The 26,802-nt window shown below is 46.4% G+C and overlaps 10 protein-coding genes across 10 annotated transcripts; 5 read left to right on the top strand and 5 right to left on the bottom strand.

The window, feature by feature from the left end:
* The first annotated feature begins 65 nt into the window (after positions 1–65).
* EDB93DRAFT_1145545 (uncharacterized protein) lies at positions 66–2,429 on the top strand. Its single transcript, XM_041449477.1, has 6 exons — positions 66–564; positions 615–684; positions 734–837; positions 894–1,137; positions 1,192–1,897; positions 1,953–2,429. The coding sequence occupies exons 1-6, from the start codon at positions 213–215 to the stop codon at positions 2,028–2,030; spliced, it is 1,554 nt and encodes a 517-aa protein (XP_041307721.1). The 5' UTR covers positions 66–212; the 3' UTR covers positions 2,031–2,429.
* A 218-nt stretch (positions 2,430–2,647) lies between these two features.
* On the bottom strand, positions 2,648–3,210 carry EDB93DRAFT_1145541 (uncharacterized protein). The gene is made up of 3 exons (XM_041449476.1): positions 3,080–3,210; positions 2,947–2,978; positions 2,648–2,894 (listed from the first exon to the last, which is right to left on the bottom strand). Exons 1-3 carry the CDS (start codon positions 3,124–3,126, stop codon positions 2,659–2,661), a joined length of 315 nt encoding a protein of 104 aa, XP_041307720.1. The 5' UTR covers positions 3,127–3,210; the 3' UTR covers positions 2,648–2,658.
* A 1,308-nt stretch (positions 3,211–4,518) lies between these two features.
* EDB93DRAFT_1240552 (RmlC-like cupin domain-containing protein) lies at positions 4,519–5,519 on the top strand (the record flags this gene model as incomplete). Its single annotated transcript, XM_041451772.1, has 4 exons — positions 4,519–4,622; positions 4,680–4,820; positions 4,876–5,052; positions 5,114–5,519. 4 exons carry the CDS (start codon positions 4,519–4,521, stop codon positions 5,517–5,519), a joined length of 828 nt encoding a protein of 275 aa, XP_041307719.1.
* A 3,932-nt stretch (positions 5,520–9,451) lies between these two features.
* Positions 9,452–10,285, bottom strand: EDB93DRAFT_1085213 (P-loop containing nucleoside triphosphate hydrolase protein; the record flags this gene model as incomplete). Its single annotated transcript, XM_041445891.1, has 4 exons — positions 9,452–9,764; positions 9,811–9,950; positions 10,004–10,096; positions 10,145–10,285. The coding sequence occupies 4 exons, from the start codon at positions 10,283–10,285 to the stop codon at positions 9,452–9,454; spliced, it is 687 nt and encodes a 228-aa protein (XP_041307718.1).
* Positions 10,286–10,497: 212 nt separating this feature from the next.
* Positions 10,498–11,892, top strand: EDB93DRAFT_1250336 (WD40 repeat-like protein; the record flags this gene model as incomplete). The annotated part of the gene is made up of 7 exons (XM_041452999.1): positions 10,498–10,756; positions 10,813–10,976; positions 11,029–11,155; positions 11,208–11,310; positions 11,356–11,421; positions 11,479–11,732; positions 11,783–11,892. The coding sequence occupies 7 exons, from the start codon at positions 10,498–10,500 to the stop codon at positions 11,890–11,892; spliced, it is 1,083 nt and encodes a 360-aa protein (XP_041307717.1).
* Positions 11,893–11,898: 6 nt separating this feature from the next.
* Positions 11,899–16,035, bottom strand: EDB93DRAFT_389926 (rab-GTPase-TBC domain-containing protein). The gene is made up of 19 exons (XM_041456240.1): positions 15,656–16,035; positions 15,437–15,601; positions 15,112–15,389; positions 15,018–15,064; positions 14,650–14,969; positions 14,569–14,600; positions 14,449–14,520; positions 14,263–14,400; positions 14,122–14,208; positions 14,067–14,071; positions 13,954–14,014; positions 13,449–13,908; positions 13,306–13,398; positions 13,119–13,256; positions 12,903–13,072; positions 12,638–12,854; positions 12,256–12,585; positions 12,142–12,205; positions 11,899–12,083 (listed from the first exon to the last, which is right to left on the bottom strand). Exons 1-19 carry the CDS (start codon positions 15,848–15,850, stop codon positions 12,055–12,057), a joined length of 2,901 nt encoding a protein of 966 aa, XP_041307716.1. The 5' UTR covers positions 15,851–16,035; the 3' UTR covers positions 11,899–12,054.
* A 640-nt stretch (positions 16,036–16,675) lies between these two features.
* On the bottom strand, positions 16,676–18,828 carry EDB93DRAFT_1145454 (uncharacterized protein). The gene is made up of 14 exons (XM_041449475.1): positions 18,465–18,828; positions 18,299–18,396; positions 18,099–18,232; positions 17,969–18,041; positions 17,861–17,910; positions 17,769–17,812; positions 17,697–17,716; positions 17,593–17,645; positions 17,455–17,537; positions 17,318–17,407; positions 17,118–17,260; positions 17,045–17,069; positions 16,789–16,994; positions 16,676–16,734 (listed from the first exon to the last, which is right to left on the bottom strand). The coding sequence occupies exons 2-13, from the start codon at positions 18,350–18,352 to the stop codon at positions 16,957–16,959; spliced, it is 807 nt and encodes a 268-aa protein (XP_041307715.1). The 5' UTR covers positions 18,353–18,396; positions 18,465–18,828; the 3' UTR covers positions 16,676–16,734; positions 16,789–16,956.
* Positions 18,829–19,573: 745 nt separating this feature from the next.
* Positions 19,574–21,091, top strand: EDB93DRAFT_1085305 (uncharacterized protein; the record flags this gene model as incomplete). The annotated part of the gene is made up of 2 exons (XM_041445900.1): positions 19,574–20,810; positions 20,934–21,091. The coding sequence occupies 2 exons, from the start codon at positions 19,574–19,576 to the stop codon at positions 21,089–21,091; spliced, it is 1,395 nt and encodes a 464-aa protein (XP_041307714.1).
* A 398-nt stretch (positions 21,092–21,489) lies between these two features.
* Positions 21,490–23,423, bottom strand: EDB93DRAFT_389886 (uncharacterized protein). Its single transcript, XM_041456239.1, has 16 exons — positions 23,367–23,423; positions 23,155–23,315; positions 23,019–23,091; positions 22,918–22,967; positions 22,825–22,868; positions 22,753–22,772; positions 22,654–22,706; positions 22,516–22,598; positions 22,379–22,468; positions 22,179–22,321; positions 22,106–22,130; positions 22,026–22,055; positions 21,965–21,977; positions 21,850–21,909; positions 21,739–21,795; positions 21,490–21,688 (listed from the first exon to the last, which is right to left on the bottom strand). Exons 2-16 carry the CDS (start codon positions 23,238–23,240, stop codon positions 21,664–21,666), a joined length of 852 nt encoding a protein of 283 aa, XP_041307713.1. The 5' UTR covers positions 23,241–23,315; positions 23,367–23,423; the 3' UTR covers positions 21,490–21,663.
* Positions 23,424–24,856: 1,433 nt separating this feature from the next.
* EDB93DRAFT_1103905 (uncharacterized protein) lies at positions 24,857–25,878 on the top strand (the record flags this gene model as incomplete). Its single annotated transcript, XM_041447358.1, has 4 exons — positions 24,857–24,875; positions 24,943–25,215; positions 25,259–25,497; positions 25,780–25,878. The coding sequence occupies 4 exons, from the start codon at positions 24,857–24,859 to the stop codon at positions 25,876–25,878; spliced, it is 630 nt and encodes a 209-aa protein (XP_041307712.1).
* Between the last annotated feature and the right edge of the window lie 924 nt (positions 25,879–26,802).

Here is a 26,802-nt window from a genome sequence, read left to right as displayed (position 1 = left end):
ATGCGCAAACTCGGATTCTATAAATATAATACTGAATCGCTCTTATCGATAATCAGATCATCACGGTAACCAATCCGCGACAGCGTGTCTTTCGTTTCTAGTAGACCTGTGATTAATGAAGGGACTAGCGGAGTTTGAATCATATCACAAAAGGAAACTCCGATCCGCTACCTTTGCTCTCGTGTCGCACGCACACTAGTACCACAGCGACTATGCACTCATTCAAGTTAACATTCACGGGAAGTAAGCATCCCAGACAGTCAGATACCTCGACTTTACCTCTCAACAATTCCGACACATGGTTGCCTTCCTCGCGATTCTCACTGACGAGACGATGTACACGTCTTTTAATGGGTTTGATCTTGCTCTCCTTATTTCTCTTTTTCTCGCGCACAAAGTTAAGCCTGCCATCTTGGCCGCAGGACCAGTCGGAACACCACTCTTTACCACCCTTGTACGAAGAATATCATGACTATGAACGACGCTTGCCCCAGCATAACCTTTCATTGCCTTTCCCAGAGGGACGTGATGCAAAGTTTTTTTGGGCCGCCAACCATGTCACTCGTATGAATATCGTTCATATGTCCATTCAGGCTAGCGCTAATAGATACCAGTTTCGGGTTGGGGAAATGCCATGCAAGAGCTTGTAATGAATGCAGCGCTGGCTCATGCAACTAAACGAGCGTACGTTCGCGTTTCCATGACCTTGATTCGCACTCAATACGTCCCTTAGCTTCGTGTTCGATAATTTCACGTGGGACCGAGATGCTCCCGATTATTCAACCTTCAATGGCAAACTCATTCCTACCCGCATTCCTTTGTCAGCTATCATCAGTGGTACGTTATCAATGTGCATCGTCTCCATCCATACCCAAAGTCGGTTTCTTGTCCAGGTCCCATAATAGGCTCGTCGTTTCCTCCCGGGGATGCTGCTCCTCGTGCTGTCTCACGCGAGTACTTCAAGAAAGTCTGCCCTAATCCCACAATCATTGACAGCAGGAATTTGAACGAGCATCTTAGGCTGGACGATAACGTACCTGCTCTGTCGATATTTGAGAAGTGGGTGGATGAATTGAATTCCATCGACGACCCATGCGTCGAGATAAAAGTCGAATCATATCAACTGTTTGAGATCTGGTAAGTCGCTGGCTGTACTGCTGTCAGTTCTCACTGTTCTCAAACTTTCGATAGGCTATTTGGTTCGAAACGCATACTTTCAATGTGGCCCATCCTATCCAATTCGCCTATCCTCACAGATTTTTCTTGGTCTCCGCTTATCTTTCAGGCGTACGCGGAGAATGCTCATTTGTTTGCGCCGACTTCCTCGTTCTCATTCTTCCCCTCGTTCATGCGCCCTGCCAGTCAGTCACCGACTCCTAAAACATTACACGACGTCAATCCTATCGTCAAAGCAACAGAGGTGGATACTATACCTGGGTTACTGGCTCTTCATATTCGCCGAGGCGACTTTGCGGGTCATTGTTCACATCTCGCCAACTGGTCCTCGAATTGGAATGGGTTCAACCAGTTTTCTGCTCTCCCCGATAGATTCAGAGTCCCTACGGATGGTGGTTGGGGCGTGACCACGGAGGCAAACACGAACATGTACTTCAGAGCGTGTTTCCCAACGATTGAGCAGATCGTCGAGAAAGTGCAGAACGTGCTTGCTGATCAAAAGCGTCTATATGGATCTGCAAAGGAGTTGAAGAGCATATACGTTATGACGAATGGAGACGTAGAGTGGCTGCAACAGCTTAAGGAGGCCCTCATGCAGGTGAAGAAATGGGATGCTGTTGTCACCAGCAGGGACGTGAAGTTGAGCTGGGAGGCAAAACCTGTCGCACAGGCCGTGGACATGCTGATCGGTCAAGGTGCTCAGGTGTTGATAGGTAACGGGGTACGTCGCGAATCGCTTTTCGTTTTATAACCAGTTAGATTAACTGTTGTTGCAGTTTTCCAGCCTGACATCTAACATCGTGATGTTACGCATGTTAAGGGACATTCCCTCGGAAGATACTCGGTTCTGGTGAAGATCGTTCCCGTTTATCTGACGGCATCTCCCAACCTTTGGGATCACTTCGGGTTATGGCATCTATTTGTCTGGCCTCCCCGCGTTACTACCAACCCTTTCACTGCAGCACATTCGTCTTTTGTATTATTGCTCAGTTATACCTCTTTTTATATACCCTCGATGATAATTTCATCTTCTATCCAGGACTTGTCTTAAGGCCGTACTTTCAGATAGTGGGAAAGCTTTGCCCGTGAGTCTAGACTGTTCGTCTCGTCCCTAGTCCAGACACAGGACTGGGGGAAAAGGGGCGACTCAGGGCAAACAGACAAATTTCAGAACCGAGTGAAATTCGGCATGTAAATGATCCGGGCAGACATTTCATTATATTTATTCCGGACAGGCACAATTATTTATAAATTACTGTTATTCGACGATCAGGAGAAAAACAATTTAAAAGCACTGGGGTCAGGCACTGCCACCAGTCCTAGCATCCCTTCGCACAAATCCCATCTACACCTGGAAACCTAGTAGCATACCGGCAGTCGTTTTTTGTTCGTCCAGTTCTCTCAGGCAACTGGAACATATCAGGCATGGCGCCACTATCCTGGTGTTTCTCAAGCCACCACAATTATTCATAGGCGCCGGAATCATTGTATCAAACAATGGGGACCAACCTTGGGTCCAGCGGCGGCCCTCACGCGCACGACTACACCTGGAAGCTTTATAAAGCGTGCAAATGCAGGGAATGCTCGCAATTCGCATCCACGACTTATGGGAGTACGCCACCACCCGCCAGAAACCGATAGATTGCTTCGTTGGCAAAGGATACGTGGGATAGATATCTCACTGCGCGGAACTAAAGCAATAGCATCTTTCGGAAGGGGTATTCTATTCACAAGGCAAGATGCAGTACCTTGGGGCTGACTGGGCTGCAGCGCATCCGGGGGGCGCCGCAACAAGACACCAAGTCAGTTAGTCTGTTTTCTGTTTCTTGTCGCAGTTCCTGGTGGGTGTTCACACTGGTCTCACGGGGCTGCAGTTTGAATACCGGAAGGTCATGCTACCCAAAGAGCTGCTGCAGCTGCAAGTCTCTTTGATAGCCCCTTGGTCCGCATAAGATCCGCGTTTTTCTTGTCTTCATGTGCCGGAGCGTATCTTATGACGAGATGCTTCTAGGTATAAATGAACTGTATCAAGAAGGCCTGTTCGTATGTGCCTCTAATTTTAAATCGGTGTCCTTTAGCTCAATCAACGGAACATGCCAGCGAAGAATTAACATTAACTTGGCCTGAGTAATTTTTACATGCGAAGCTGTGCCGCCACTGATAGTGAAGTCGTCTAATTTCGTTTTTGGAATAGGTGGGAGAGATGACGGTCACGATTCGCCAAGAGAAAATAGACGGAATGTCTATTGCGAGAGCTTTTGCTAGTTCCCCTTGGATAGGAGCCGTCGAATCTGAATCGGAGGATCTCACGTGCCGCGCTTCTCAAACTTATCTTTTCTGTTCAAGGGCCGTTCCTTTGTCTGGGGAAATATGGGTTTTTGATTACATGGGGTCTGGCCGCCTGGCGTACGCCATACATTACACGTTCGTCTGACACTGAGTCGTTGATTGGTAGGCGCTATATATACCTGTCTTTCATCACTTATTTGTATCCGTACATGTCAAGCGCAACATATCCGGAGGCGAAGGAGCGTTTTGTTACCTTCCCTTCTATTGGTGGGTCGACCGTTTTTCCGATCTCATTATCGATAAATGACCCTCCCTTCATGTAGTGAAAGAGGTCTTTTGTCTGACGAAATAGTCGGTTTTTTTTCGACAGAACTTGGACGAACTACAAAGACAGTACGATAGATAGAAGGCACTCGTGGCTACCGTCGCTGACAGTGAGTGATAACAGATATTTTAACTATCTCGGGATGTGGTCATAGACGAATTGTCAGATCATATGAAAAACACGAAAGCCTGTCACTTCTATCTTCTTCATAGACCGAATCCAGGACTTTGTTCTTCAGGGCTTTGGTGTCGTGAGTTTAATCTTGAAGTCGAAGCTACGGATCCGTGCGACTAGACTTTCAAAGGAAGATATAGACCGACACGCTAGCACGCTGGTATGATGTCAACGCTCGCTTTTGGATGATTACTGCAGAACTATTCGATTCTGATCGATCACCGGTGGCTAGGACGTTCTTGGATCAAACAATTACGTGTCATTTTCATCGTACACCCGACCCGTAATAAGCAAGAGGGTCGTGAGAATGCGTGAGTGAGAAGGGACTACATAGGAAAGGCGGTAACCCCTGAGGCGATGGTACGATCGATGATCTTTGCCGCTGACTATAAATTTGAGGCTAGGAGCTCGCTTTTTTACTCAACGCTTCCCTTCCCCTCTCAACCTCATCGCTGAAAGTGCCTCCAACTTTTCGAACTACGGCTTTACTCGCATCCCAAACCAAACTACTGCTGCTGAAAACCTTTGCGTCCCCATATCACGCTGCAGGAAAGATGTCTTCCAGCAGATCCATCGAGATAGTTCCCCGAAGGAACACAGAACGAGGTCACGCAGATCACGGCTGGCTCAAAACTTTTCACACATTTTCGTTCTCAAAGTATGGATCTTTGACCTCGAACCTTTTTATTGCATGATCATGTGACCACTTTTGCAGTTACCATGACCCAAAACACGAGTCTTTTGGTTCTCTCCGTGTCTTGAACGAGGACCGCGTAGCGCCTCGCACTGGTTTTGGAACTCACAGCCATCGCGAATATGAAATTTTTTCGTATGTGATCAGTGGCGCGCTAGAGCAGTGAGCGACCTTTCAGTTATTATTCGTGGATGAATGTTTTGACTGACTTTTGCAGCCAAGATTCTATGAACAACACTGAAATACTATCTCGCGGCGCCATTCAGTTGACTTCCGCTGGAACTGGCATCTCCCACTCCGAGAAAGCCCATGGCTCTGAAGAGGTGCACTTCTGTCAGATATGGGCATCTCCTCGTCCCGGAGAAGGCAGGGGAAAGCCCGCATACTTCACCAGGTAAAATATATATATCTCCGACGATCCTGAACATACCTAAATGGCCATCTGGTTCCCGTAGACATTTCAGCGACCAAGACAAGCGAAACCAATTCAGGCTTATCGTCGCGCCTTCCGATTCGTCTGAAGTATCGCTCGAGAGGGAGGCAGATGGCCCTGCTCCTATTCGCTCGCAGCTCCGCGCATATGCGTCGCTCATGGACCCTGGTATATCCCTCGCGCATGCATTTCACCCAAGTCGCAGTCCTGAGGGACGCAAGGCATACATTCATGTCGTTCAAAAATCTGGATACAATCCTGGTAACGCCAAGGGCGTCAGATTGCGCGTTGGTGCTCAAATCGAGGGGCCGATAATTGAGCTTAGAGAGGGAGATGGCGCATATCTATTCGTAGGAAAGGATGCTGAGTTGAAGGTCGAGAACGCGGGGGAAGACGCGGTTGAGTTTTTGTTATTTGACATGGAGTAAAAGTAACTATAGACGGTTTCATGGCCGACATCCTAGGTAATTCGACTGTAGATTCACGTCAGATGGCCTGTGTGATTCGAGTCAGCTTGACAGTCACCTTCTGGCGTATAGCACATTTGGTTAGCTGAATGCTAAACCACATGCTAATCTGTGCACATTGTACGTATATTTGTGAACAATAGTTTGATCATTTTATGGCCCATGGTGTCTGATACGGTGTTCTTCCTTGCATTGCTTCTAGCGGGGCTCTCAGATCAAATGGATGAGAGGAGAAGGACAATATCAAAGCTAGCCAGTCGATAACCAGCATAAACGGAATCCCCGAATGAAACTTGCTGGCTATCTGTAGCATGAGCCTTGTATGTGAAAACGTCGAGCCCAAGTGACAAACAGGGCCTGGATGCCCATGCTCTTGTCAAACGTAATACCTCCTATCGCGCACCTACTAGGCTGTTTCAAATCCACCTGTTTGGTGCGATAGCAAGTATGCAAGTCTGTACACTTATCGAGAATTCCGTATACAGGCGATGCTCCTGCATAACCGTTGATACCGCCAGTGCGGATAAGAGATGATATCATGTGCCACGTATGAACGGATAACATACGAAGACCGAGTCCACCCATCATGATGTAGTTACTAGTAGGCTCCGTTTCTTTCCTGATGTGATGAAAGCATGTCCTGGTGGTTCTGATTCGAGTGTCTGGAAACACCAACTGCTCGATTTGATGCGATGGGATACATTTTGGAAACTGTGGAGACAAGGGTCAGACTCACGAATGCACTGAAGCAACAGCCTCGTGTCCTTGGGGTCTATGATAACGAGGCAGGTGGACGAAGTGAAATACCTCCTGCCAAGACACGCGCAATCCTTGCGAGTCAATGTGGAGTTCAGAAGACACGCATTGGAAAAAGGTGGAGTACAGATACTAAGAGAAACAGGAGACCGCCGAGCGAACACTGCAATGGAAGTGCAGTGGAGCTCATGTGGAGTGCGGGATCAACTGTTCTGATCTTGTACGTCGTTTGCCATAGAGATGATAATCGATTTTAAATTGACTTTTGGGCTTTACATAATCATGGATTTTTTTTATATTAGTGTTTTTGCTAAGGATTTTTGTTAAAAGACCCGCTGATTTTAAAGCAAACCTTAATATTCATTACATGATCTTCTCCAAAAATATACTATTAACAAGGCCTCGATTCTACAGTGTCTGCCACCAAGGGACGGCAACTCTCCCTAGGTTGCAATTTTGATCCATACATGCTCAGATTAAAATTTTGATAGGAAACATAGACAAATGGAGCGTAAATATAAATTTCCGAAATTTCGCCTGATTACGTAATTGTTCACTTTTGCCGTCAAATGGCTTCACCTACCAAAAGAAGCGAGTGAAGCAGCAGTACGCTTCACCATCGAGGTGCTTTGACAATGGGCTGATAGAAGATGTTTTGGAAGTCTTTCTGGACACAGACTGTGCCTGTCTCAGATGCTGAAAGTGAAGTAGACTCTGTGTCCAACTTTTATGGAGCATTGTCATTCAGTCTCATATTAGACAGTGATATATATATATATATATAGCTTCATAGTTCTTTCTCAGTGTCTCAGGAAAAGTCCTGATGCCCGTCAAGCTGAATTTGCTGTTAAGAAGTACAAATCGCATGTACAGTACATACTACATTACTAATGAGTTTGGGTGTTCTCGAGTAATCACGGAGTCGGCCGTCAGATGCCGCATACCCAAATATGAAACTCCGACAAGCTCCGCTCGAAGTTCACTTTTGGCTGACGAAAATTATGAAACTTGAGCTTTATGAAAAAGTGTTCTGGTAGACTCACTATACTACTCTACCATAGCCCATTTGTAATGTTTTCAAGACGAAAGTTGTCTTTCCGAAGGTGTAGAAAGAATTACAAATTTTGATGTCGGTAGTTGCCGCTTTTGAGTGACTTACACTGTACAAAGTTCAGTTCGTTTCATCTCCGAATACAAGAGCAACACTGATTGCCGACGCTTAAGTGTTGCTAGTATTCTTGTAGCCAGAGGCCGGCCGTCGCTCGGCAAGTTGCGAACGTTCGAAACGACAGCCCCTGTGATCAACATGCAGCGAGACAACATGAACATACTCACATTGAATGATGGCGACAGCTAAGCATAATCAGGGAGCTTATCAGCAGATTTTCTCTCCAGACAATCAAGATTTCGAGGACTATGATCACTACCGGTAACTCTCACAATATTTTCATTGTGTTACTACAGGTTGTATGGTGTATTGTTTCGTTAATGCTGAGCCTGGTTCTGGAACCGGTAGGGAATGTGTTGTCTGCCACTGTCAGCATGGTAGTTCATTGCTGACTCTGAGAATGTTGACCAGTATGTTTGGCCGGGAGACAGGTCTCTGTCTGGCCTTTTATCGGCCTCGGAACTAATGTAGGGAGCCGAAATGAAACTATTTACTGCATAAATCACGTCAATTGAAACAGACTGAACTAGATGTTTCATTAGAATTAAGCACGCCTACACTGTTCTATCCTTTATATTGCGCTACAGCGGCGCTGGTATACAGTCGCGACCGCACCGAGACGTGACAACCACACCCCGAGATCGCAGACAGTTGTACATCCATTGCACATCTCGTAGCCTGATCCTGTTGTTCACATTTTTCGTTGAGTCAATGAAGAATGGAACAGCAGGGTCGGAAAGAATCCTTCTCGAACGCATGGATTTTCCTACGAGAAGTCATCTAGTACTGAAGACGAGGAAACACAATGGGAACAAAGGCTTGGCTATCCAATCAACGATGTCAAAAATTTCGTGAAGCGGTAAGCTTTAAGGGGCAATGGATGGCGTCAAACTAGATAACCTAAATCAGAGTTTGATTAACTGAAACCGAGTCTCTGTAAGTCCACCCTCACCTCCAATAAACTTTACACCAATTCCCTACCCTATTCGTGCATACTATGCGTTAGCACCACTCTTATTGTAAGATGAGTGCAAAACTCCAGGGCCACAGGTTATTGACTCACTGTCGATTGCTCTAGGCTTACTGCTTTATGATGTGCAATCTCCACCATAGGAATGCTTTGTGCCTTCCGCTTCCTGCGGTGTGCACTACGCGGATTATAGGAGATATGGTTTGGGATGTGGATCACGACGGAAGGTGCCACAGGGACCAATAGATCCTGATATTGTCTATCGTTGCGTAGAGAGTGATCGTGATGCAATGACTGTGTGTGATCATAAGGAGGTGGGCTAGACGGAAAGTGCAGCGACATAAGAATAGAATAAAGTTTAGCAGTGTAGGTTCCAAGATTGAAAGTTGAAGGCATGGTGCTATACAGCAATCACCCGTTGAAATGAGAGTCGAGTGGGCAGGTGGGGAGCTAGCGATCTAGGGATGATGATTGACGAGGAGATGAAATGTGCAGGACGATATTGCGTTGAGACGTGCAATAAGAAGAGCACTCTTTGATGCGCCGGCTTTTACAAACCATGAATTGCTGAGATGTGATAGGTCAGCCTATATTGGAATAGCTAACAACACTTACGATGTGTCCCTGCAGGCTAGTACGTGTCCATAGAATCAAATGTTTCTCGCTATTACCTCAAAATGATCATCACATGTCGCCTAAGCGCAATTATAGTGGTCTGATTACCACAGTGAAGGCGATATCGGATTTTGAACGTTCGAATACACCAAACAGGCAAATCTGAGTATTTGATTCATCTCAAGTCTGACCTCCATCGAGATAATGTATCACCAACCAAGGCACGTGATCAATATAAGGATGGAATTTGAGAAGCGGGATCGGAACGTCGGTGCGATAAAAAGTATCCTTGCAGAACAATGAGTCATCCCGGAACAATTATCAAATAAACGCTGGTGACTATTGTCAACGACGACAAGCAGGCAGTCACTGGGAGTAAGGCCTCTAAGGGAGGATTCCACATGCATGAGAAATCGACTTCCTAACTTCATCGATGCCAAAAGCAATTCCCTTGGACGGACATGAGGTGACGATAGCGGGTAAGCATGTTGGGGCAATGCGAAAGATATCTTGCTCGATCTGGCTTATTTGAGCGCGGCCATTTGTTTTCAGTGCGTCGGCCCTAGTTATTATTGCTTGAAGTGTCCAGCAGGTGCTATCGAGTGACTGTATCTGAGCATCCAACGAAGAAAGCATCGCCTCATCCGTAGCACATACACCATGGGCAGCGGAAATCAAGATAAAGACACGGCGTAATCTGTAACATTATGTCAAAAGCACCTAAAATGGCATAAGGAACTTACTGTTTCCGGGTTTCTAGATAATGGTTGAACAAATCACCCCACTCGGGTCGACCCCTGGCACCATATCCCGGAGAGTCGACGACGATCAAGCGACCAGGGTGAGATCCAACACGGAAAAAGTTGAGTGTTTGTGTTCGGCCCTGCGCAAAACCAGCATGTAGTAGAATTCAGCATTAAGCTTATAACGACTCACGGCTTTTTTGCTGGTAAAAAGAAGATCCCTACGCCCAATCACAGAATTAAGCAAGGATGACTTTCCAACATTTGCTCGACCTGTTACAACGACCTTCAAAAGTATGCATCATGTGGAGTGCTTGACATTTAAGTGACTCACCTCAGGAAGCCTACCTAGTAAAGAAAGAGATTCTTTATCGCCAACAGCAGCAAGAAATTCTGCTGACTTTGCATCCTTGAAAATAACATTGGCTTTGGATGATATAAATCTCGAGCTGCCACTGCTACCTGCCCGTCGCATAGGAAGCACGTTAAATGCTCTTGAAATCGCAGCTACATCAAGAGTGGATGCGAGCATGGAGCCTGCAACATGGAGAAAGGAAAATCACCCGCTGAGCGTTGTTGTGGTTTGTTGAAATCACAAGGTCCTAGCAAACATCCACAAACACCATTAACGCCTTGGAATTGCACAATACATATCTTCTTGAAGATTAACATCTGGTAATAATCGTCATGGACCCACTCGCCGGAATGGACGATTCTACGACTGATGATGATAATACTTCTCAAACAACTGAGGATGACCCTCAGGTACCAGAAAATCATCCTCCTGCACCACAACCTCCTCAGCCAGTCCCTCAAGCGCCGCCACCGGCAACGTCAAGCACGCGAGAAAAGCCAAATTATGAACTTCGTCATATACTGAGGGGACATACGCAGTCTATATCCGCCGTTAAATTTAGTCCTGACGGAACGCTACTTGCATCTTGCGGTTAGTATGCAGCTCGCTAGGACTTGTCATGTTTGAAATAGCTTTTGTTTGTGTAGCCGCAGATAATCTGGTAAAAATATGGTCTCCGTTCACAGGAGAGTTAATCAGAAACTTGAGTGGCCACACCAAAGGACTTTCAGATATCGCATGGTCAACAGACGGTGTGTATCTCGCATCGGCGTCTGATGACACCAGTGTAAGAATATGGAACGTTGATTCTGTAAGTCATCAATGACGGAATTATCCTCCGGTTGACTCATACCGCAAGCCAGGGATTAACAACGAAACACCTCAAAGGGCACTCTAGTTTCGTGTTTTGTGTAAATTACAACACAGCATCCAACCTCCTTGTTTCCGGAGGTTGTGACGGTGATGTTCGAATATGGAACGTCGCAAGAGGTGCGCAAAGGCTACTTACATTTAGTTGGCCAGTCTCTCACATCGAGCCAAGGAAAATGCATGAAGACTTTGCACGCGCATCTTGACTATGTTACTGCCGTGCACTTCAACAGAGACGCCACCCTGATAGTCTCTTGTGCTCTTGATGGGTTAATGTGAGTGCAACATATTACTTCTTTGTTTGTCTGACGCAGCCACAGCCGGATATGGAACACCACAACGGGTCAATGCTTGAAAACCCTCGCTGAAGGACACGATGCCGTATGGTATGTCTATCAGCTGCCGCTGCATATCTCGTTCCCTGATCTTCTATGGATCTTCAGCCAACACGTACAATTCTCACCCAACTCCAAGTACATTCTCTCAACTGCTCATGATAGTGCGATCAGGTTATGGGACTATCACACGTCACGCTGCTTGAAAACATACACGGGTCATCGTAATGAGATGTTCTGTATAGCGGCCTGTTTCAGTGTTACAGGGGGGAAATGGATTGTTTCTGGGAGTGAAGACCAAAAGGTTTATATATGGGATCTTCAAAGTCGTGAGGTTGTGCAAGTTCTTGAAGGACATGGAGGTGAGGACCATATTTCCTTGCCAGGTTTGACAACTTAATTGGCTGTTCAGGTGTTGTCGTTGCTGTGGCTACTCACCCACAGCAAAACATGATTGCGTCTGGCTCCATCGAGTCAGACCTTACAGTTCGCATATGGTCTGATTGTGGGTCAACATCTTGATCGACAGTGAGGAATGTGTATTGTGTGCTGGTCTTGTACACTTAGTTCTGGCATCGGTTTGTTTGTCGTGTACACTATCCTACAATTGATATATAACCCGCAAATGCACGGAAAGCTGAATGATAGCATGAAGTTGAAAGCTTTAACACTGTAAACACCCGTTTACTTGACAGGTTCAGCATTAAGAAGATCTGGGTTTGATTCAACGTGATCAGAAATCAGGTACAAAAACAGAAACTGATATCTTACCCTTTGCCACCTCTTTGTCTGCTTCAGTAAGCCCTGAATCATGTGCCTCCAAAAAGGCATCCACCTACGGCACTGAGTATCCTCATATATACTTGCATGAAGAAAAGCACTCACCTCGTCCAAAACTTGATCATCATCTTCGCCATGGACCATGTCTAAATCACTATCATCGTCATCATCACCTGCGTCGTCAATGGCAAACGGCGTGCGCTCCATGAATGCTGCATTGACCACTTTGAGATGCGGCATCGGAGAAAACACCGAGGCGGATGATGGACCATGGTCGTGGATGGATGACGCATCGAGAGTCGCAGATGAATTCGATACCGCCGTATTATCCAAAGAAGTTCCCGAGGTAGTCTTGGATAGTGGAGAAATGAGTGACTCCCGGGCCGTCGGTTCTTCGAGTTTTGTGAATCGTCCTATTGTAGGTCGATAAATGACCTGCAAGCAGAACGTCAAATTTGTCGAGCGATAATCATACTAACTGTAATACCTGATGCTTGCCTATGGTCTTGCCAAGCTCGTCGCTAAATCTGTTGAACATCTTCTTGTTATCCTGGGTAGCGATGTTAGACCACAGATCACCCAAGAAGCCACTTGATGCCGGAGGTAACTCAAGGTCGGGAACGGGCTCTAGCCTGAACGAGGCAGAAAGATCAGTTTCGAAGAACGACTCCAAGACCTCGTCAGCTAGAACGACCATACGGAACCTGTGGCAAGTGTAAGATGATGGTACGGGGTCATACGGAGTGACGCACGTAGCAACGTTGAGGTATGGCTGATTGTGCTCGATATTTCCAGGTCCTGTTGCTCCGGTCTTGCCATCGGTGTGCTGTGGCAGAAGACTATCACCATACTCGAAAGCGTTGGTCATGAATTTGCTGACGGCTCCTAGGTAGGCGTCGCCGATCTCATGACGGAAAATGAACTAGGGCTAGTCAGCCTTGAACGTCGGCAAAAGCAGATAGACTGACGAGAAAAGACTCGGACAGGGTCAGGACTTCATCCTTAGTTAAATAGCAATCTTTGTTCTTGTCATGCAGATTAAAGAACCATTCAATGTTCTCCATCAAATCATTGAAGATCACACCATCTAGACCAGATACAAGATCCTGGGGGTATTCGTGAGCATTAAATTCTTTGCTTCATCGAGAAACATGCCTGGAACGACAAAGAGCCTTTGCACGACGTGTCCCAGAAATAAAAGAGACGGTCGATGAGCTCGTGTTCTGCAACTTCACGGTCGATGCGTTGCTTTATTTGCGTCAAGATCAGCAATCGAGATATAGAGACCGTAGGACTACCTGGAAACCATTGATTACAATCTTCTCGCTCCGTGCCCAGGTCAAGATTTCACTGAGAAAAACGTGGAAAGTCGGTATACCAATCCTAGTTTCTGCTTTTTCCTGGATCCCATCATTCGTGGTCAAGAGCGATGGCGCTGGAGTAACAGCCGGTGGTGGTGGAACCTCGCACATGGCCTTGTACAAAGCATCGTATATGAACCCAGCTTGCTCTTTGGTAAATCTTCCGAGCGTCTTCAGATTTCTGACCGCCGAGCGCTTAGAGAAGGATTCAATGCTGTTGACGATTTCGTTTCTATACTTTCTACGTTCGGAAAGAATCGTCTCGTCAGAAATCACAGCGAACTCCCTAAACGAGATTAGAAGTAGCTCTTGGAAGCGTGTTATCGCCCTTGTTCGAGGATCTGCGGACTCTGGATGTGCAGAATCACCAAGCGAGGCGAAGTATTCGCGCATCAAGCTAGTCGCAGTGAGTATAAGCCGTGAAGGATGGAAATCAACCCACTTTAAGAAGCCCCCATCGTCTTGTATTTGTAATAGCTTTTCACCATTAATTTTGAGAATGGCTTTACTCTACAAGTCAGCAGGTATATTCAATTGGAGGCGAGGTACACTGACCTAACCTGACAGGTTTGTGAGTCACATAGAAGCTCGAAACGACAAAAAGACTCACCCCACTTGGAAGAGCACTTTCGGACCCATACAGAAGAAGCAGTCCGCAATGCGAAAGGCAAAAACCATAGGCATGCTATTGATATATCTGGGAAGAGCGAGTCATGTCCGGCGTAGAACATAAATTGTCATGAACACTGACAAACTCAAGAACCAGGGTAAAGACGCGACCGAGAGCTGTACGTCAACCGCCTGAAAGTGGTCGCTTATCATTGGCAAGCACCGTGTCACAAGAGATTCAAAAACTCGTTGATCCAGAAGTGTTCCATGCATGGTTGGGCTAGATGTATTTAGTGATAGTAACAGCAAATTGTTAGGAAAGACATACCTATAGTAGCCAGGCAGAAGTCTATCGCACAGAACCTCGAGAAGCCAGAAGGTTTGTTCTTCTGACATGTAACTTCACCAACATGAGATAGCATACGTCCCATGAAAGAAAAACACTGACATTAGAATCGCAGCTGCCAATATATTCATCGCCTAAACATGAATCAGAATCAACGAATGGCAAAACACGAGAAAAACGTACCTGACAATAGCCAACTTCTGGGTTCCTGTGCGAGTAGGCTTGTAGTACTCTACGAAGAGCGCTGATGCCCTCGTCAGCTTGATAGCCTGCATATTCCGGAAGACTCCTATGCAAGTCCTTCTCAATATCCTCGAAACTTGTGCTGTTCGTCCCCTGAATGTCTGACAGTAATTGATCGTATACTCCAGGATTGGAGAAGCGAAGATATATAGATCCAGACAATGTCTCCCACATCTCACCACGAAGACGATTGGGGAGGCCGACCTGAACCAATCGAGTACACTGTGGATATCTTAGTAATGTAAGATTGCGGCCGTGATCTGCATCATGGTCAATCGTTTCAAATGCAACACAAGTATAAGGCATACTCTTTAGATACGTCGTCCATAGCTTGATTTTTGAAGCCTCGCGCAACCTGAAGCGCGTCAGTGCAAGGCATAAAGTATGTATAAAAAGATTGACTTCTTTGGATCACCAGGGAACTTAAACTGCAATCCTAGGCCACCGTGGAATTCTATTTCTGGAGGTAAACATCCTTCTTTTGTCTCCGTGATAAGACTTCCGTCCTCTCGCTCGTTGTCTGAGACGCCCGATAGCGACACAAGCCCTTCAGAGTAGCAAGTTTTCACAAAGCCTTTCACAGCTTTCATCTGACCACGCTGCAGCTCCGCTTTGAGTGCTTCCCGCAAGAGACTGCAAAACAGGTCGGCAGTAGGCCGAAGGGACGTTAACTGCACAATCTGAACGAGTGTCAATGGCGGTATCAGATGATGTCGATATCACCTACTATCTTCATGCCGTGCCAAGTGGAGAGACTCAATGCGTAAACTCCAGCACGCGCATTGAGGCGTTCGACGCGTCGTACTGTGGAGAGGGGCAATGTGAACCTGACTGACTTGCGATCCAGGGAGGAAAACGCGAGATATGGTGGAAGCAAGTGTAGCTTTCCTGCCTGAGTCCGATCAAACGATGAGATATCGTACGCAGACGAGGATATGCCACTTACATACGAGTCCTCCACTTCTTGTGCACCTAAGCTGAGAATGGCGTTGATCTCCATCTTCTCTATATCTCCAGAACTCTGTTTCTCTGTGCCCTTAAGAGGCACAGGAGGCACCTCCGGTATTGAGAAGAAAACCTGAGTCAACTGATCCTTAGTAGGTTCCTTGAAGTTGCGCAGCTGAGTGGATATTGTCGACATATTGGACACTGTCAATTCGTTCTTGAAACTGCTTTCGCTGAGATCAGGAGCAGTGCCCGACGTGGGCTACCTGGACGACGCAAGAAAGAGAAGGTGTCTGACACTATGCAGGCTATGGATGGACTGTGCTAACTCGGAGACCCACGTTGTGGTAGCGATGTTGAAATTATAAGTCCCCCACGTTGCAGTGCAATTACAGATAGAGACAGCGGCTCTAGCCTAAAGCGTCCATCGCTCTCAATTAGCGCTCGCCAATGTTTTACATGATGCAGCGTTCGAAATCTATAGATCATATAACTAAGGCCACGCCGCCACTGTGAAATACCGAGCATTCGCATCCATCGTTGGCTATAGCTCGTTGTAACGGTTGAAGTCGTTTCTCTCAATCCGAGAGCATCGCACAAGCAATAATGAACGAAAGTGACCCATGTCAGAATTCGAGGTAAGTCCCTTCATCTGCAAACAACACGGACACTGTACTATGTGTGCTACATTTTCCAGGCGACTGGCACCCAGATGAGGACGTAACGGAAGGTGAAGTCCTTTTGCTGGCTTACAGAGAATGTTTAGTCTGCGTCTAATCATGCATGAAGACTCCATCAAACTTGCGAGCGCCGCTGGCATCTCGTTTTGCATCATAGAGACACAATTTAGAATGGATACATCAAAGTCCAAGTACGACTCGGAATCCTCTCATGAAACAATGTACATAGGGTTAGTGCAATAATTTGGGTGACTCCACACAAATACCCTTAGGCTCCAGCCATGGGCAGGAACCTGAACGAACAGTGAACCGCGGTACATGCCTCTTAGACGGAAAAATTTACCCTGAAACGGCGAAGTTACTCGTCAGTGGAGGCGCTTTAGCTGACGAAGTGTTGTCACTACTCACAACGAATGAGACTGGTGACAGATACAGATAAAAAAAGAGGAAAAACCTTTCATAATCTGACGAAGGGCGGAGCAGCGAGAGGACCACCTGGCTAGATGCAATTGTGCTGCAAATGAAAGTAGGTCATGCGGCAAACCAGAAGTTGTAATGAGAGTCCTGACCAGGTGCATACCGCTTTGAAAAGGTCAGCGACGTGAAGTCAGTCAAACCACGGTCACATACCAGGCACTGCAAAGATATCACTCATGGCAGCTGACGATATAGAGTGAGTAGGCATTTCTAATGCAGTGAAATAGTCTTACGATTCAGGTTCACATAACCCATGATCTACAAAGTTTGGTCAGCGACAACCCTGTAGAGAAACAAGGAACACACCAGTAGGACAAGGTTAGCTACCAAATTGGCGACGAAATATACTACTCCTTGTTTCACTAACTTCTTCCATAGCGTAGAAGATGATGGCATCCTCAAAAGTCCAATAATGGTGAAGACCAAAAGTGCCAAATCGTACACCATGGCTACACTCAAGGTACTGATTATCACGTATCCATTGATCATAAATGCGACATGCGTACTATATGTGACTACCGCACTAGCATATGCAGGTTTGACATAGCTGATCATGCACACTCCGTGTATGGTAGATGCACGAGCTGTTACAACGACTAGAAAATGGTTGGCCTAGTCACACTAGAAGGCAGCAAATACGCACAGAGAGTGAGCATTGTCCAATAACCTAGCGCGAGGAGGACTAGGATGAGGCGCAGCAGATAACTGGTCTTCCAGATAAGCCACCTACATATATATACCATGAGATCGAGCATGATGTGAGAAATAATTTAGGATTTACGTTCTGATCATTAGATTTGTTGTAGAGCAACCGAGGGCAACGTTCGCTGAAAACTAGGCAATATGATGGTAAACCAGCAACCTGCCGGGTGCTTGCATGCTCACCATGTTGATAAAATTCATGTCTAAATCGAGGTAAGCCTGCTTGACGAAGATTAAGATCGACAAAACACTCACTCTGACAGTCAAAGCTTGTGTTAAAGGGACTGAATTGCATCGCACTGACAAGGGCTGTTAGTAGGCTTGTCACCTTCTCTATGTGGACTCACGACAAAATTATGGTGATCAGGAAGCTGAATCTAGCGGTAAGGTACGAGAACTAGGCATGTATAAGTGGTAAGCGCTTAAGCTTCCACCGTTTCCTCGAATATGCGCACCAAAGGCCATCGAAATGGAAGCTGCCTCCGAAGCAGTGATATCTCCACGTGTGAAGAGCGCATATAATGCCAACTATAGACGCAGGCTGATTGGTGCTGCATTTAAGACATTACAACGCGCAGAACTCACCCGTATAAGCCAAGGATAGCATACAGCAGCTGTCCTGAAAGTATCCTCAATTTCGCTTCGAGGTCAGGATCGTGCCAGTCCACCATAGCGAGAAATGGGTAGAAATGGTAGGTGTATGTTGCGGGAATAACACCCTGTTGGATGAAAAATCTCTGGCTTATTAGGACGAGATGCAGAGTAGGTACAATGAAAGTTCCCACATTGACGTTTTTAACCCTTTCGAATTCAATAGAGCCTTTGCGGTAGCCGATCATATGATATAGGCACTCGAGATCCTTATGGTTTCATACTTGCGACCCTTCACCATTAGACCACCAAAATAAATGCGTGTCAGTTAAACGTCAATGATGAATGATACAGTCACACCTGAAATTGCCTCTGTAAGTAGCAGAGACGTAGAAGTAGCGTCTGGAACTAGCAGAGCATCTTGGCAGCTTGAGCGTCAAAGGCAGGGTTAGTACCAAAATTTATGACCAGTGCGTAAAATTGTCAGGCAACTGTCGTAAGGGAAATCTTTCCATGCTTAAAGGTTGCATTCATTTCAATGATAATGTGAATTGAAACGTGACCTAGTGTGTCATGGCGTTGACTTGACATTGTTACCTATGCAGCAAGGGATTGGTACCAATTAGTAAACCATTCAATAGTGATACAGGTACGAGCTGCGCTTCAGCACAAGCCAAAGGCCCGGGAAATCGGGGAAGGGAATCCATTTGTGTTTGACAGAGCAATCCCCGACTAACGTGGGGATATATCCAGGGGGCACCGCTTTCGCAAAGTTCCGACGTGCGACGATCTCGCACATGACCAAATCTCATTAATACCTAGTCCGTTGCGTCAGTCAACATGGTTTGTTGAACAGGCTTCGTGACTAATTGCATTCTATGAGCTCGTACGTTCTATTCATGAAGTTTTTTGGACGTTTGCCAAATTGCGGAAGAGAAACAGTTTTATCGCGCCTGGGTTGAAATTGTCGTCTGCACCATCGAGGTATGTATATTTGCTTGATATCACTTTCCGATGGTTCACACCTGCAAGGGTGGCGCACTTTGAAGTTTCAACCTCTAACATTATTTCCCATATATTTCCGAGTGGCCTCATCCTTGCTTATTACTTCTTTTGATTAACGGACAGCAGCCTGCCTGCACGGATGCGTGCAGTACGTTGGGCTTGACTGGCTCTCAATGATCAGCACACGTCCACCTCCAGTATTGCCGCACTGCGATGGGATGCAAATCAACGCTGCACCGGATACATATAAATACTGTGTCGCACGACTGCTGTTCCATCACGAAGTCGCATGCACCAGGGGCTATGGTCATAAGTGAAATATATTTATTCTGCGTGTCTATAATACGCTGGCCTTCTCTGCGTCTCATAGCAACTTCTTTCAAACCGACAAAAGAAAATTGGCATCTATCCAGCCTCCTTGCGTATAACGCACTCCTGGATCACCATCCATGATATCTGATGAGATGTCCACTGCTGATACCGGAACCGATTTCTATGATCGCAGTCTGACGAGTCGCAGATATGCCCTCGTCGGAGTGGTATGTGCAACTATCTTTAGTTGCTTATGCATCGTTGCAGGGATTGTCGCTTTAGCCAATCACGGAATCATGAGAATAACCCCGCTCAACATGACCGTGTATGAAATGCTTCCTCAAGTCCCGCTGCAGGTGAAGATATTGACCATGATACTTGACTTAATCGTCATGTTATGTACCGAGTCCATAGGCTTCGTACACGGCCTCTCATTGCGCTCTGCGCTAGCCGCAGAGTCTCGACTTCGTTTCAACCCTAATCTGCGTCTTTTGACCGCAGCTCGTGGATGGTATAACCCTAACGGCGCCCTGCTTAACGGCATCTCGGCTGTACTCCTTATTATATCCTACAGCTCGGCCTCACTCGTGATTACGGACACAATATCTATGATTGGGACAGACACTGCACCATCTTTTAGTGCGAGTCTCGCCATCGTAGGGTTACCTCTCCTCGTTTTGGGTGTCGCGATCCTCCTCCAGGTGATGATCGCATTGTCAGGGATGCGAGCTGTCAAAATCTTGACGTGGAGCTCCTCGCCTTTCGACTTGACCGCTGCACTGGTCCACCACACGCAATTGGTCCCTGCTACTTTCCGGTGCATGCGTCGTGTGTCTGACCTAGACACGTATGGAGGTCCAGCGAAGCCACCAGACACCCAGCCCCCTGCGTGGCATGCTCATCCTAGCATCCGGAAAGTTAACATTTCTCTTTGGGTGATCGTTGCCGCATGCGCTGGATGGGCAGCATTGACCATGTATATCTGTGACCGCCTCTACGGCCCCCTGCCGATCCTACAAATTTGGTCATTCTTCCAGAATGAGGATTCCCCTCTCGTCACATATCTTATACCATATAACAACGACGTTGAGGGGTGGACTCTGCTCTTTGTCAATATTGCAGTTGTCCAGGCGCCGTTGACGCTTGGGCTGCATTGCTCAGAGCTCATCGTGAACGTCATTCGAGATGAAAAACAGTGGAGATGCGCTACCAGAAGTAAAGGACTAACAGTGGCAACAAACCCGCTCAAGTCGATTTTCACTGATCCGATCTGTCTCATACTTTTTGTCGCGAAGCCTTTCCTGCGCGAGTCATTATGCCTAGAATTCTTGCCAGTGTTACCGAGCCCTATCTTCGACGATCACAGACTGGATGTTTGGGCTTTCGTTCGTGATAATTGGTGGAGCCTGCTATGACAATAACCTAATAAATTTGACAATTTCTATGTACATTCCCCAGGTTCGCACTTGCTTGCCCATGTAACATTATTACGATTATCACACATTCTTGCAGATCTGGAACTTATGTATTGCGCTCTTCATATTTGCCTGTTTCTTCACTTTCATCGCATAATGGCATTGCGCCGACCGTCTGGTCCTCAGCCGGCTGCATACGGCCACCTTCAAACACTCGCCGACCTCGTAGACGAGTGGTCGCCTGTGATGTGGTGAGGACACAAGAAGGATGAAATTCCGTATTGTCATGCTGGTAGGGTACTTGTACACTCATAATGATGCTGCATTGACGCTTTTGAAAAGGGACAAGCGATCACCCTCTGCCAGATGTAAAGATGGATTGTGTTTATGGTGGTTCTAGTGCTGGGTCTCTGGTACCCCTCTCGTGAGAGGTACTACTCTCTTTGCTTTTAAAAAGACTTTATGTCTAAACAGAGAGCTACGTCAGTTGGCCTGGCGATGAACTGACGACAATGGACCACGTAGTGGAACGAGATGTACGATTTTTATGCTCTCTCCGTACTGTACCGTAGTATTTGTATTTCGTTCAATTCGACACCACCTGGCTATCCTGATCAGCAAGACTTATCAGGCTTGGTACACAGTTGTGTCAACTATAGTTAGGCAGTCTATTATATCAAAAATTCGATTTTTGTATCAGAGATAAGACAAGACAAGTTTAGCTAGGATGCACTATCATACATCGAAGACGAAGTACAAATCATGAAACTATGTACATACTACATAGGGACGGTGTAGTAATTTGGGTGGTTTACACAAATACCTTCTTAGGCTTCAGATACGGGTGAGAACCTGGACGAACAGTGAACTGCGGTACACACATTTCAGACAAAGATTTTTACCCTGAAATGGTCAAGTCACTCGTCAGCGCAGGCGCTTTAGCCGACGACGCTTTGTCACTATTCGCAACGAATAAGACTAGTAACACACATATGAAGAAAAAAAGGAAAAACCTTTCATAATCGGACGAAGGACGGAGGAGCGAGAGGACCACTTGGCTAGATGCAATAGTGCTGCAAACGAAAGTAGGTAATGCGGCAAGCAGGAAGTCGTAATGAGAGTCCTGACCAAATGCACACCCCTTTTAGAAGGTCAGCGACATGAACTCAATCAAACCATGGGCACATACCAGGTATTGCGAACATAGAATTCATAATAGCTGATGAGATAGAGTGAGTAGGCGTTTGCAGTGCAGTGAAATATACTTACGATTCAGGTCCAAACGGTTGAAAACCTACAAAGTTTGGTCCGCGACAATCCTGCAGAGTAACAAGGAACACACCAGTAGGATAAGGTTTGCTACCACACTGAGGATAAAATATATCGTCCCTTGTTTCACGAGCTTCTTCCATAGCATAGAAGGCGATGACATCTTCAGAAGTCCGATGATGGTGAAGACCAAAAGTGCCAAGTCGTACAACATGGCTACACCCAAGGTACTGATTATCGTGTATCCATTGATCATAAATGCAACATGCATACTATATATGACCACCGCACTAGCATATGCAGGTTTGACATAGCTGATCATGCACACCCCATTTATGGTAGATGTGCGAGCGGTTACAACGACTAGAAAATGGTTGGCCTAGTCACACTAGAAGGCAGCAAATACGCACAGAGAGTGAGCATTGTCCAATAACCTAGCGAGAGGAGGACTAGGAAGAGGCGCAGCAGATAACTGGTCTTCCAGATAAGCCACCTGCATATGTATACTATGAGATTAAGTATTATGTGAGAAATAATTAAGGGTTCACGTTCTGATCATTAGATTTGTTGCGGAGCAACCGAGGGCGATGTTTGTCGTCAACTAGTACTATGATGATAAACCAGCTACCTCGAGCTTCCGTGCTCACCATGATGATGTAATTCATGCCTAGGTCGAAGTAAGCCTCATTAACGAAGATCAAAATATGCAAAACACTCACTCTGACAATCAACGCTTCTGTAAAATGGGCTGAATTGCATCGCGCTGACGAATGCTGTTACTACGCTTGTCACTTTTTTTTATGTCGGCTTACAGTAAAACTGTTACAATCAAGAAGCTGAATCTGGCGGTAATGTACGAGAGCTGGGCATGTGTAAATGGTAAGCTTCCACTGCTCCCTCGAGAAATGCGCACCAAAGTCCATCGAAATGGAAGCTGCCTCCGAAGCAGCGACATCTCCACGTGTGAGGAGCGTATGTATTCCCAACTACAGACGCGGACGCAGGCTGATTGGTACCACATTTAAGACATTACAACGCGCAGCACTCACCCGTATAAGCCAAAGATAGCATACAACAACTGTACTGAAAGTGTCCTCAATTTAGCTTCGAGGTCAGGATCGTGCCAGTCAACCATAGCGAGACGTGGGCAGAAATGGCAGACGTGCGTTGGGGGTGTTTCGCGAATGTCATCCTGTTGACTGAAAAATCCCTGTCTTATCAGGATGAAATGCAGGTAGGGACACACACAAAAGTCTCCCACATCAATGTTTTCAACCCTGTGGAGCCTCTGCGGCAACCAATCATACGATACAAGCAGTGTCAAGCACTTAAGATAACCATGTCCTTCACACTTGCGACCCTTTAGCGTGTCAGTTGAAGGTCAAAGATGAATGATATGCTCTCACCTGGAATTGCCACCGTCCTAAGTGCCACAGACCGTGTATTTGTAGAGATAGCTAACAGAACATCATCGTGGCTTGAGCGTCAAAGGCAGGGTCAATGCAAAAAACTACAAACTGTCAAATCTTTTCTTGCTTGAAGGCAAGTAGGGGTTGCGTCCACTTCAAGAAAAGTTGGAAACAGTATGTCATGACGTTGAGCAATGATTGATGAGCTTCGGACATTTTAAAATTTTACCCTAACCGTGACATTCAAGTTGACGTAACACATAAATTGTATGATCATGATAAGTTTGACTCTTCAGCTCACGTCTACAGTCCATATTATATTATTAATCATTGACCAATCTTTCAAGTTCAGCCTTCCAAGATATGTGTCTCTGCACACCAAGACGCAACTAAATCGATTTCTGCTTGGGTTGAATTGATAGTTTGATACTATGAACCAGACCGCATGATACAAACCTCCACTGCGGCAAGTGGTGCTCAGTGAGCGAGTAAGATGATCTCCGCAGTCGCTTGCGTAACGCATTGGGAAAGGGCTGACATAGCCGGCGTTGCTGCAGGTTCAACGTTCGATAGTTTTGGATAAGATAACCCTGAATGTGAGTTGGCACATGAGTCCAGGAAAGTGACAGCCAACTCCGAGTCGGACCGTCAAGCCTAGCCGGACGTCTTGTATCGAAGGATATGGCAGATGGGCCACCAATAAAGCGTGCATTCAAGGTGAGTATTTGTTCTTATTCCCTGTCTTATCCAAACAACATTTATATAATCCACCAGGTTATACTAACAAGGCTAACGACATTCGAGCATCAGGAATACGTTTGACGACCCTTTGAGATCACCGAGTCTATCAGTCAAACATCGTAAAGGCATCTCTTTTAAACACATATTTCTTCGCTGGAGAATGGTCCTCGGCGTCGTCCGACACTTTCCTTTTACCTTTGGGATCTAACCGTGACACGAAGGAGTTCTAGATTATGAGAGGACAAATCCTCGGAAAGTGAGAAGGATACAGCAGCAGAAACACACCAAACTCATGGTCTAGAATGCACTGAAATTCATCACTGTCCGAGAGCGTGTAGGATTCCAAAAAAGGGTGCAAGCGAGCAAGGAGCACAATTCCACCGGCACAATGTTTGAGGTGGAGGATTCTTTGCCGCACAAATTTTAGTAATGTTCTGGCTCGGCTTTAAGCCCCGGGCCTGATTCAGCCCCGCCTATGATAGCCCAGGCCTAGGACCGGCCTACGGCTAGCGGCAGTACTATCTATTTTGGTGTTTCTGTTTACGTTTATGTTGCATCTGACGAGTTGGTATCAGCTTCTCAGTCCATCATACCATGAGATATGTCAGAATTCAATCACAGTGAGTCTCCATCGCCATGTTATTTGTGATTGAAAGCTCGCTGATATTTACCCCGGTGTTGAACCAGATAGCGAAGACAAACCTGTCGTGCATCCTCGTCCCATACGCAGAACCAAACCCACGGCTGCCCTCCTCCAACACTTCGAGAAGGCCGCCCTTCCATCTCAAACCAAAGCCATCAACGAATTCCATGCTACCGAGGCAGCCAAGCGTGCTTGGAGGTTTCTGCCCAACCCAAGCCCGTGCCTCCCCCACCCTCAGCTATTCCCTCGTCAAACAAGCGCATGCATCCTGATGATGCCTTCAAAGACGATTCTCGGCGACGACCGCGAGAACGCTCGTACGAACCCTAAGCATAGTCTTGAGCATCTGTTGGCTTCAAGTTCCAAAAGCCGCAGCCTGGTTGGGCCCAAGCCCTGACTTTGGGCCGGCTTGGGCTCACGGCCTAGGCTCAGAATTTCGTGAGCCTGAGCCCCTCGAAGCCAAGCCCAAGCTGGGCTGGAACATCGCTAGTCAGACTAGACTGAATCTCGGATCGGGACAGTCTCTCGAGGCTCGGAGTAAGGTTATAGCAAGGGACATCTACGGTAATTGTAAGTGTATCAGAGGTCGAACATGGCCTGTAAGTGGTGGTGGAATACACAAAGGCCCATCAGCAACCTCCGCACCATGCAGAGGCACATTACAGCCAAACAATTACCTTTGAAAACAAGTTGGTATATACAATCAGTCTTAAAGCACCTAACAAGGTTTAGATAAGGGTTGGGTCTGCTGATGGTTATGAATGATGAGGTTTAGGATGTGGTTCAAGCTCAAGACTGTTTGTAAATAACCCATTAGATCAAGTGTTGGCGCTGCGCGAGCTGAGTTGAACGCGAACGAAATGAATTGCGCAGCCCTTTAGGGTCGGCGCCAAGCCTGCGTGCCCCAGGGCCTCACGATAACAAAATGCAATTGTCTGCACCGTTACAGCGCCACTCCGCGTGAAGAACGCCATACATAGTAATGATTGACGCCTATTCTATATAACCCACCACCTCACAGGATGACGTGCACTAATCTCAAGAAAATTGTCGATGCCTGCCGGCAGATTAAATACGCCCCTGCAGATTCTGCTGAAACTTGTGCCGTATAATAGCAATAACAATTCTGCCATATCGATCAGAATTGTGCTCCTGAGCATATACAGGATATAAAAGCTGGTCGTCATCCTACAATGTTCCTCCATCCTCAGAGACATCATTCTGAGATCCCCCTCAGAATATCCCATATCAACCTCGCACAGAAAATGCGTTTCTCCCTCCTCGCCGTCGTTTTTGCTTTGACAGCACCTATGTTTGTTAGTGCATGTGCCAATGAGACTCAACCTTGCAAACTAGATACCGATTGCTGCGGCCATGCTTTGTATTGTGGATATGTTGAGGTGAGTACGAGCAGTCGCTGTATAACCAGGATTCAACCACATTAACTCACCTGTGTGCCTTAGGATCAAGATCGGGTGTGTTACAGAGGCGGCAAATGAAGATGGAAACGGCAGCCAGAGGGACACGTCGTGACTGTGAGTCATGTTTCTGCTTTTGTTTTAGTATCATATGCAATAGTGCAGAGCGGGTGGTGTGACAGAAAATATGGACTCACAAAAAACAGCACGACTGCGGTGATATATGTATATCATAGTCTTCATTCTGATCAAAGCCAAACATATTGTATCTGTCTGAGGAGACGAAATATAACTTTTCATTCCCATCCACAGACAGGAAGTATAAACGTACGAAGGGACAAATAGCAGCCCGGCAATGTGGTATATGTTATTTCCTAGTCTTCATTCCCCTGCAGCAGTGTGATGGCAAAATTTTCGATACATCATTCCCATCCGCAGATGGGCATGACGGATGACGCACCGTTAAAAAACCTTGTACATAGTACA

This window comes from Suillus bovinus (assembly GCF_016758785.1).
Source record: "Suillus bovinus strain UH-Sbo-P2 chromosome Unknown EDB93scaffold_27, whole genome shotgun sequence".
Classification (NCBI taxonomy): Eukaryota; Fungi; Basidiomycota; class Agaricomycetes; order Boletales; family Suillaceae; genus Suillus; species Suillus bovinus.
The sequence above is the reverse complement of the archived record's forward strand: the minus strand, read 5'-3'. Positions and strand labels throughout refer to the sequence as shown.